General features: G+C 45.6%; 1 protein-coding gene across 1 annotated transcript; it reads right to left on the bottom strand.

The window, feature by feature from the left end:
* Positions 1-527: 527 nt before the first annotated feature.
* Positions 528-3,875, bottom strand: SOCS1 (suppressor of cytokine signaling 1). Its single transcript, XM_015877054.2, has 2 exons — positions 3,048-3,875; positions 528-1,514 (listed from the first exon to the last, which is right to left on the bottom strand). Exon 2 carries the CDS (start codon positions 1,437-1,439, stop codon positions 816-818), a length of 624 nt encoding a protein of 207 aa, XP_015732540.1. The 5' UTR covers positions 1,440-1,514; positions 3,048-3,875; the 3' UTR covers positions 528-815.
* Positions 3,876-10,968: the final 7,093 nt, after the last annotated feature.

The following is a 10,968-nucleotide window of genomic DNA, read 5'->3' as shown; positions in this document are numbered from 1 at the left end:
TCTTACAGAGAGCAATCTTTCATCCACTGCATCATAATAATACTATGCTCACCACTGTTTACAGTGTGATGCTCATGGCATTTTGGAACAGTTGTATTTTTCCTCACTGAAGCTGATGTGGTTTGGTTGTGTCAGACAACCCCCTTTTCTTGCTTGTTGCTTTCAATAGATATAAGGCAAGCCAGCACCAGAGCCAAAAGCTCAGCCAAGGGTTTCATCTACCTCTTTAAAACCTACACACGTTGCTCCTGCTCTCACATATTGGATAGAGCTAGGGTTAGAACTTGATGATCCTCAGGGTCCCTTCCAAGTCATTCTGTACACCCTAAATACATCTTCTGCTTGCCTGCATCTTTCTATTAGAGGTTTTTTGGGGCAGGACTCCTCTGTTGGGCCAACACCCACAGCACTGCAAGGTGCCAGAGCCCAGTGAAACCCACCCGTAAGGCAGCACTTGGACACACAGCAGTCAAAGATTGCTGGTAGGATAAATACCAGCACACTTAAAACTAAAAACGGAGATGCTATTCTTTTCTAAAAACTTTCACAATAAAGTTTATTATGTTAATAGCATTAAAAATATTATAAAATAATAAAATATTCTGCTTGGCAGAAAAATGATGCCGGGATTTTAAAACCCCAGGTTTGTGCAAACAGTTTTTGTAAACATAGGAGGTCAAGTGTTCAAGTTGCATTTCAAAATACAGTAAGTTGCTACAAAAATAAGTTTGCTCACTGTCAAACATGTTTAAAAACCCAAGAAGCTGGATTTCTTCACACATCTCTCGCATGTCTCTATACAGTTAATGCTGTACTTAGATCTGAAACGGGAAGGATTTCAGATAGTCCTTTAGAACAGGATTGAGAGGGATTTGGTTCAAGTTCTCTCTTCCAAAAGTCTTCACGATGCTCTTCCGGCAGAGCTCCTGCAGGGGCTGCACACGGACTTTGCGCAGGGGGGTAACCAGTACCTTCCTAGGGGAGCTTAAGTAATGTTCCAGCAGCTTAAAAAGACAATCAAAGGTCTCCTTGCTGCCATCCAGGCTGAAACGCCCGGTCTGAAAGTTTATCCGGATGCTGGTGGGCCCGGTCGCGGTCTTAACACTGATGGCAAAGAAACAATTCTTCTGTGTGCTGTCCCTGATGAGGAAGGTGCCCTCGGGCTCAGACTTCAGCTTCTCATGGGCAGCACTGACGGTCAGTGGTCCCCAGTAGAAGCCGCAGGCATCCAGCAGGCTGCTTGCTCGAGTGATGCTACTAAAATCCGCTTGCGATCGAAAGGTTCGGAAGTGCGTGCTGCTCGGTGCCTGCGCAGCGCCAGGCCGGCCGGTGCTGCGGAAACTTCGAGCCTGAGAGCGATCCCGTGCAGGAGGGTCAAGTAGACATCGTGGGTCTGCTGCAACTGCATTGTCTGCTGACACCTTACTGTGCGCTACCATCCTACAGCCTAGGCCAGCGGATGCGGTCTTCCATAGCGTCAGTGGCTACGGCAGGGCAGCTTTCCAGCAGCTATTCTGAAATGGCAAAGAGACAAGGAGTGAGATCCCAGGGAGAAACGGCTGCAGGCTCTGAATGACCCAGGCCTCCATTCACCTCCCTCCCACCATTATAAACTAATCTATTATTCATTTCCCAATTTGCACTGGGCAAACAACTGCTTGCTTTTGGACACTATTAGCAGTCTACTACTATTACAAAGTCTAAAGCTCCAAAGATATTTAGCAAGGATCATTAACAGCTACTGAGGATAACAGTTTCCCTGCTGTGAGCCCACAGAGCATCTCAGGGCCTGCAGGATGGCAGGAACCTTCCATTGAAAGTGACCCCATGCCCACACCAACACAACTGAAAGTTTTAGAAGACAAAGCAAGAAGGTTTCAGAGCCACCTTCCCTTGCCCTCTGCCAAGCCAGGTCTGATCTCAGACAGCACCAGGACCAGGCGTGCAGCTGGGAGGGCACTGCTGCAGCAGGGCACAGCCTGCAGGCAGCTGGAGGGGCAGCTGCAGCACTGCCCAGCATCCTCAGCCTCCTTCCCTCTCTCCTGCTAACCTGAGGCTCAGCCATAAAAGGCAATTTCCCATTCCCCCAACTTTCCCCTGGGATAGCGGTGCTCCAGCCTCACCAGCTTACACACATCAACCTCTGTGAACCCTCGAAGCATTACTCCTCTGTCTCTATCTCTCTCTCTCTTTTTTGTATTACATGCACTTTAAGTGGCCCAATCTAAATTGCTTCCTATTGATATATCTCTCAGCAGAGGGACTAAATTCATCCCTCGTGTTACTTCAAAGGAATTAGCAGTGCTGCACCAGGAACAAGGTTGGCCTGAGCCGCCTGCCTCTGACAGCGCGGTTCGATACGTCTCCACCGGCTGCCGTGACCTTACTGGCAAGCATAGATTTTAGGATTTATCCCCACAGTCAGATATAGATCTGCAGCTGCAGCTCGTTGAGAAACCTTGAAGGGTTCTCAGAAACGAATCCCTCGGCCGCCTCCCGGTTCAGGGTAATGTGCTAGAGCAGATTTCAAGGAAAGTGCACAGCTGGGCTCCGGTCCGTGCTAATTTAACAGCTTGATGTTTGGTTTCATTTAGTTCATATTACCCTCCCAAAACGGCAACGAGGGCTGCAAAACCTTTCTGCTGGCAAATAACTTTAACGAGCTGGAAGTACCACCGGGCTTTCTTTTCACAGCAGAAGGAAACCGATGTCAGTTTTTCCAATTATCGGGCCAGGATTAGCGCTCAGGACTTTATTACAAAGTCATAAGCGAAGTATCGGCGCCGGGAGGCGAGCGGTCCCGTCGCGGTGCCCCGGGCGGGGGCTGTTGTTGGCCGCCCGATCCCGTCCCCACGAACGGGGCTGCTCCGCTCCCGGCGTTCGCGGCGTTGGTTTTCGTTACGCGGAGCACGAAGCTCCGTCTTGCGTGTCGGAGAACAAGAATCCAACCGTAAACCAAATCCAAATCCAAATCCAAAGCAACAGCCCGGAGATCCCCGCGGCGCCACCTCTCCCAGTCGCGCTCCGAACTCGCTTCCCTCCCTTACCTTCGCCCGGAGCTCGGCTGGGGACCGTCCCCGGAGCGCGCAACATGGGCTCGGTCGGCGCCCCGGTGCTGGCGGCTACGGCTGTGCCCGGCGGGCGGGTGGGCATGCTCCGCAACGGGGCCCTGCCTGGGGCCGCTCCGCCAGCGCGCTGGGCCCGCACATCGCCGCCGCTTTCTATTTAACGCTGCTCCGCTCCTCCCCTTCCCCGAAAACACGTGGTCGCGCTTCACTTTCACTTTCCTCGTCTTACAGCCGAGCAGCGCCGGTTCCTTCAGCGCCGTCTCAGCTTCTGCCCCGATGCCCGGCCCCGGTCGTGAGCTCCGGCCGCGGTGTGTCCCGTTGGCTGCGGTCCGGAGCGAGGTGTTCTGCCTTCAGCTCGGCCCGGAGTGCGGGCACGGCGGCAGGAAAAGCGGGCGGGTGGCATAGGAAGGTCGGGCGTGCTGAGTGATAGATGCTCTTAATGCTCTCAATGGGACGGGGGTTGAGGGGATGTGATGTCCGAGAAGGGGAGCACGTTTAGATCAGCCGTGAATGTAGATTGAAAAAAGCATTCAGAAAAAAACTGTGATCCTTCCACTGGGAGGACCTGCTGTGTCTGCCCTGGTTTTGGAGTTCTCAGAGCAGAATTTCCCCGGGGTTTTCTGCAGGGCAATCAGATTTAGAACTAACTGCTCAGATCCCCAGCTGTATTTCTGGCATCACCAGCAGTCAGTGCGGGTTGCTGGGGCTGCTGCTCACCCACAGGGAGATTTGCAAACCCCAGCCAGGGTTTGATGCTCCTGGAAGCAGGTCCTCTCCACTTTGGAATCACGGCATGAATTTGTCACTTCCAAGCACGGGGCTGCAGTCTGACAGATGGGTGCTGCAATCTCACTGCTTCACATCGGGAGCAGAGGGAGGACAATTTCCCCTTGCAGTCATTATACTTTGTGACAATGAAAAGGAAATAATTCTGTCAGAAGATTAAGGGGTAAGGCCCAGAAGGGACTCATTAGTTGCCCTTCAAGGGGATGTATTTCATGCTTTGGGACTCTGTATTCTTTTCAAAACCCAGCGTGGTCACAGACTGAATTAACCTCACGGTGACAGAGTGCCCTGCTGGCGTACAGAAGGTGAGCCTGGAAATTTCTTGTGATGCTTTAGTCACTGAAATTTACTGCTCGTGTTCTGTCACGTGAGAGCATAGTTGTCGTGAATCTGGAGAAGCAGAGCTCATCGTACAGTTTAAGAACTGGCACAGAGATTCCCTTTGTGCTCAGAATTCTCTTTCAGACCATTTCTGAGCAACTGAACTTGAGCTGAGGTTCACTATGAGTGTGTGGGGGCTGCTTTTCTCTTTAAAACAAAAGCACTCAGGAATGGTGGAACTGAAACTTATTTAGAATTCAAACATGCAATAGTGAGAAATGTTTTGCTCTTTGCTTTGCTGTAATGCACTCCAGCCAGTAAGTAGATTCAAAGGCTGCTTTGTTTGAACACGGTATAACCAACCTTAAGAGCTTAACACCTGCTTAGGCCAGGTTCTCTACCTCCCCTCCAAAGAGCAGAGATTGGAAGTGCTTAACTGAGTCACATTAAGGTAAATCAGAGCCAAAACCACAGCTCAGATGGTTTAACTCCCAGCCAGGCCCTGCAGCACCAGAGCTGCCTTCCTGCTGCCATCGCTGAGGCCCTCAGGCCGTACTGCAGCTCAGTGTTTCTCAGGTGGGATGGAGGTTGGCTGCTGGTTGCCACAGGTGTGCCAGGAAAGTTGTTTCACTTTCATGTCATTTTTGATTTTGTAAGATCACAAGGGGAAGACATCTCCGGATGCACGTGCAGTCTGGCTGCCATGGCCTGAGCAGCTGACAAAGCGTCTGTCCAAAAAGTCTTCCTCATTCAACAACAATGTGGTAATAATATTTAGTCGCAAAGCTTCAGAGGTTGGTGGGGCTCCATTGGGTAGGTTTGCTTCCAGCCACTCTACCAGCTCAGGCAATGAAGGGAAAGCACATCGGGCTGCTGCCCAAGGAGTTTGGTGTCATTTGTATGTGAACTGCAGGCTGGCATGCTCCATAATGTATGCACAAGTTGAGCTTTATTGGGATATCTTGATTATTTTCTGCTCACATTTCCTTTTGTAAGCCCCTATCCTCATCCTTTTATTTTCTTTCTTACCCCCTCTACCTCTACTTAAAAGCCCCACCATCTGGGCCTTGGAAAGAGGTCCCTTCCAGTAGGTTTAGATGAGGTTATGTTACTCTTGGCTAAAACCATGTTCCTTTACCCAGTAGAGGGCAGCGCATAAATCTGGAGCCGATGCAGAGCCCTCATGGGAAGGAGACCTCCAGAAATTACTTAAATTTGAAGCTCTGCTGCAAAGTCAAATGACTGCAATTGCTGCTGCTCTGGTAAGTAGAGCCTTCCTTGTGTAACACTTCAGACCTCTTTGTTTTGCTCCCTACCTATCACAAGGTACCTTTCTTCCATGATGGTGGTCTCAGGGAGAAAGAAAAAAAAAGGCAAAGTGTAGTGTGAAGGAAAAGGATTGCGTTCTTTCTTAGGTCAGGAATGTAATACTTGTGATCTGAAGGGTCTCATTAGTAGAGCTCCTAAGGTTTAGATAAAGAACAAACTCAACTTTTGTTTAAAATAAGAGCCGTGACTCCTATTTCATAAACATTAGCTTGGAAAATGAAACAAAATTCAGAGGATGCAAAACACCCTGGATGTTTTGCAGCAGCAGCAAGGTCTCTCTGGCTGGAAGCACATGGGGTGCAGGGAAGGGTCTGTCAGGAGGGAAATGCATGGGTGTGAAGATGGTGTTGAAGGTGGGAGAGCGCTGTGTCTGTTGGAGGTAATGCATATGATGTTCCCCTTTGTTTAACTTCTATTGTTGTTTTGGGTTTTTCTTTTTTTTTGTTTTCTTTTTCAGAAGACATACCCTTAGCCATGCTAGCAGCAGTGTAATGTAGGCAGAGGTTTCTTTATGAAATGCAAAAAATACTTGAAACAAATGGAAAATCAGCAGGCTTTCTCCTTTTCAGCTTCATTCCTAATTTTTGTAGAAGCAGGAAATAATTCTCAGGTGAAGCTGAATTAATTGGCAGGCCAGCATGTCTCTGGAATAGTGTTTTGTTTAGAGTTCAGTATATCAAACAGGTGATCATTGCGGGAATTAATATATGAATGGCTAAACAGCCGATTTTGTTATTTTTATGAAGAAAGCTGTCAGTGAGCAATTACATTTTTTTTCCAGGCCAAAGGACTTGTTGTCTTCTTGCAAGAATGACTCAGGTCAATAGGGCTGTGTATGTTGCTATTAGCATTTTGGGGTTAGAGCATCAGTTCCTCCCTTGTGCTTCTATTGGAAATGGCATCTCTTACATGAAGCAGATTGTCCACATTGTCTAAACTGCCCGAGCCAGCAACATGATTTATAGAAAAGGGGAACTGAAGCACCAGGAGGTTCAGTGATTTGCTTAAAGTCAGAGAGTGAGACAGTCTGCAGAAGGGCTAGGAATGGAACATAATTCAGGTCTTCAGAGCCCCGTACTAGAAACTTAACCACAATACCGTCCTTCCTGTTTTAGTGGGTTTTGTTTTCTTCTTCAGAATCTGAATTTTCATTTAAACGAAACCCTTGAAATCGGAATTCTTTGATTTTGCAAGTAAATTAGACACCACATTGCTTCTGAGTCTGCTTTCAGATACACTGAAACCTGCAGCACCCAGAGAAGTGTGAATCTCCGTCACCCACTTTAGCAAGGCATTAAGGTCAGACCCTGACTTATCTAAATGGGACATGCCCAAAAATCTGACTGCTGTGACTAGACAGTTCTTTTTGCATCTCCATTTCCATGCTGCCCATATTATCGCTTTATAAGTTTGGAGGTAAAAGAGCGAGCCTGCTGAATACAACTTATCCTCTTACTCTTTTAGGCGTTTACCTGTAGGCAAGTGGCTATAAAGATGACTCACTTTATTCTGGTATTAATGACCAAGCTATGTATCATTGAAGAGTGATGTGTATATTTGTTTCTCCGTGGCAGCATACGTAAATTATTGTGCCAAGAACAAGATATAGTTTGAGATGTCCTCAGCTGGTTTTCAAGCTGTGACAAGCATCATGCCTATGGCCAGACAAGGGGCATCCAGTGAGTAGAGAACCAGCCCTTCTGCCTGGGCTGGAATTTGTGCTGTTTTGCGGACAGTGTACAATTCAGATCCCACCCAGCTAGGATTGATGCTAGAAATGTGTATTTTGTCTTCTGGAAGGGATTCCTGTGAGTATTAGTCCTGAGGATGTGCACATGTCTATTGGCTAGGATGAAAGCAATGTTTTGGGGAAGCTAAGCTAATTAATCTTAATGGTGTATTAATACTGAGTAAGATCTGCACTCTCCTCTCATGAGTTTCCCTGAGCATTCCAGACAAATTCTCTGAAATGCATCTCTGTAAGAGAAATAAACTGTCATAAATCAAGGAAGTCCTGACTTCTCTGAGGCTGTGAGGGAAGTTTCTTTCTAAGCTGGCTACTTTGGAATTGTTTATTTTAAATGTTGTTAGTTCCTTCTTCTGGAGCAGTTAGTGTTGGTTTCCTTGGACCCTGCCTGTTCTTCATTGGAAGTTCCTTTGTTGATATTAACCACGTCAAATCAAGATCTGTGTTAGTCTTATGAATTCAAAAGCTAAACAGTTAACTGTACAAAAATGTGGTTTGGGTTTTCAACATTTCAGTAGTTTAAACATTCTTCTTAAAAAGAGGAAAAAAGCTTCAAATTGTTGGTAGAAGTGTTGCAAAGGGGCAGCATGCTTTCTGGTGGGTTTTCATGTGTGGGTCTGTGTATATGAGCAGACTCCACAGCTGACAGAGGAACTTTAGGTCCCTAATAGTTGCACTGGTGCTAATTGCAGAAGCAGCAGGCTGCCTTTCATGTGTGAGAACTGCTGCAATAAAAACTGAACTGGATATTTCAAAGCAGAACTGTATGATACTATTTTGGCTTTACTGGACTACAGAGGTTTCAGTGCTGGCTGGAGGAACACGTACCTTGAATTTCAGAGCCAGGTGCTAATTTTACTTCATCTGGGTACCATGATGCCTGTGTGATCTTTTCCAAAGAAAGTCAGAACAACCGACCTCCCTCCGCTTCCTTCCCATTGCCTTGATCACTGCTCCAGCAGCTCTCTCCCTTGTTGTTGAACTCACATTCTCTGTTTCTCCACTTCCCCATTCCTGTGTATTTTCAGATCCCAGGCCCACGAATGAGGAGCTGTAACAGGGCACAGGAAAATCAGCCATGGCACTGAACTCTCCTGCAGCTATTTTGATGCTGAGGTTAAAGTTCAAGTGTGCAGTTGGAGCCCTCCATGTAATATAGTAAGGGGATGATGGGATGAAGAGCTTGGGGGAAACTTTGCTTGTGAGTGAGGATGCTGAGGATAGCAAACAAAGCATCTACTTATAATCCAAAAAGGCCTCCAATGTTTCTCCGTTACCGTTTTCATGGTATCATTACCCTCAGCTCTTAGAGTTTTCCATTCTGACGGGCATTTTCTGCCACTTTTCTGTTATCGGTGTCAAGTTAGACTGTGTTCTGCATCATTTACACAATTACAAATTTGCTATGGTAGAGGAACATTGATGGCTTTTCTGGTGCTCCCATCATTCCATCTATTCAAAACACATACAAGTGATGAACTTCTACTAAAGTAATTCAAAGGCTGCAGCATCAGTGTCTGATGCATTTCATTCAGAGGCATAACCAAATCTGGGCAAGAAATAGGTAATATGACATTTATTTTTTCAATTTTCAATATATTCACTGAGAAATGAGCCAGATTTCTGTTCCTCTCCCATTTCCTGAAAAAATAGATCCTGATAGGCGGCTTACCAATCAACCTCAGAACTGGAGTATTAATTCCACATTTGCCAAGAAAACAAACATAAAACCACCACCATAACTACTCATGAAAAAAAATAAAAATGGCCAGTTTTACTTGTGGACTCAACAAGTTGTGTTCAGAATAGATTAGCTCCATCATCTTCCATCTCCAGCAGAATTTCTAGGAATTTCTTGAGAGTCAGCTGGCAATTTCTGATAAAAAAGTCATTTAAATGTAGAACTCTTGGCATCTGTAATGAAGGTTGTAAATCAAAAACTTCATCCAAATATATTAGTGAAGCATTCTCTAACTTTGTAAAGATCTATGCTAGTTAGACACAGCCCTCTCCACAAATGCTCATGGATTAATTAAGAAGAAATATTATGTTATGTAAAATCAGTGTAACACAGTATTCAGGCCTTGATGTCCCCTCTCAGTAAATTAGGCAATTGAGAATATGAAAGTGGGAAGAGTGCCCAGCTTGAAGGGCTTCGTCTAGGAGCTCTGTAGATATCTTGCTCAATTGCTGTTGTCGGGAGGTTTGACGTCCGTGGTGACTCACTTGCAAGGGCAGATTTGTCCTCTGACTCTGTGAGAAGTCCTGTTACCAACTGTCTTAGACTGCAGAGAAATGCTATGCTGTATTTTAATTGTAAATCTATTTCAGTTCATAATAATGTCAAAATACTGCCAAATTTTCTCATAATGAGTCTAGAGAAGGCATTAGGCTTAACCACACAAATCAAATTGAGTTTGCCAAGGTGACTTTCAGAAACTTATTGACCATGCCAGTAGTAACACATGATGACCTCAACCCACAAGTCATTCTAAGATGACTTTACTTACAGAAAAACCTTTTGGTAAGATGGCTGGGAGTATTCTTGTATGCAGACAGTTTAGATTTGTCCCTCTATGAAGTTCTTTGCTCCAGCTGACCTGTTCTTAACCTGTCTCATATCTTGACTCAGAGCATGGCCTGAGTAACCTCTCAGTTTCTGCAGTGTACATGACTTTCTGGTTTTGCTCCCATACAGAGTGATCCATGAATCCCTGATATAATTCTTCAAATGTCAAGTAATGGGGCTGTTTCCCTTGAGAATTGTTATAGGCAAACAGATGCAATTAAGCACCTAGTGCAGTAATACCAAGAAATCCCAATAAACTGATGAATGTGATTTTAAATCTTGTGCTCTTTCTAATGATTTCCCATATAAATAGGTTAACATCCTCTCTCCTTGTGTCTACAGGGAAAGATTAAAATACTAACAGGGAATATGGATTTTCCAGTTATTCAGGGAGAGCTCTTTCTAATGCTCATACAATGCCATGACTGCACATAGCAGAGGTGGAGCACTTAAAGGTAAGATCCTGCATGTTCTTATGGTATTTCGTGGCTTCAGAGGCCTGCCAGAGATCCAGAATTTCAGGGTACATTAAAAATCTTCCAGTATCCTCCCCAGTCCGTACAAAGTCCATGCTTTGGTCAGGAGGAAATAATTCATGAGATTTCTTTGCTAAAGGCTTGTCAGGAGCTTCATCAAAGCACTTCAGAAAATGTATAGTTAAAACAGTCTATAAACTGAGTAACAGCAGTAGAGGGTCTGTGATCCTAGGATGTTTCTCAGGAATACTGTCCGTTATCCAAAAGGATAAAGGATTTTGTTCTGTTATGTGTTCTGGTTCCTTAGAAATAATGGGATGCAACTGCCTTGGGGCCATCTCCTGGCCAGACAGCTGTGTCCTCATGTCAGGCTTGACCTCAGCATCCAAAGTGCTGCAGGTGGCATTGTGGTGAGGATCACCAAGCAGATGTTCTTAGCAAAATGGAAAAGCAGACTTGCATCCAGACCAGAGCAGTGCTCCAGACCACTTCAAAGCTAAAAATAGCTTATATTTGAAGAGATAAAAAACAGACATTTGAAGCTCACTTCCAAATACCAATTTTGAATTAGCTGAAAGGATATCACCCAGCTCCCTCTGGTTTCCTGCCTTCATCCTGACTTTTTGTTCTCACATATTTCCCCCTTATTTTCTTACTGTCCTGTTTCACTCC

Source organism: Coturnix japonica, chromosome 14 (assembly GCF_001577835.2).
Source record: "Coturnix japonica isolate 7356 chromosome 14, Coturnix japonica 2.1, whole genome shotgun sequence".
NCBI classification, from domain to species: domain Eukaryota; kingdom Metazoa; phylum Chordata; class Aves; order Galliformes; family Phasianidae; genus Coturnix; species Coturnix japonica.
Note: the sequence above shows the minus strand (reverse complement) of the source record. Positions and strands in the feature narration are given on the sequence as shown.

Bases quoted from the DNA above. Each gene is read 5' to 3' on its own strand.
- SOCS1 (XM_015877054.2), bottom strand. From the start codon at position 1,439: ATGGTAGCGCACAGTAAGGTGTCAGCAGACAATGCAGTTGCAGCAGAC.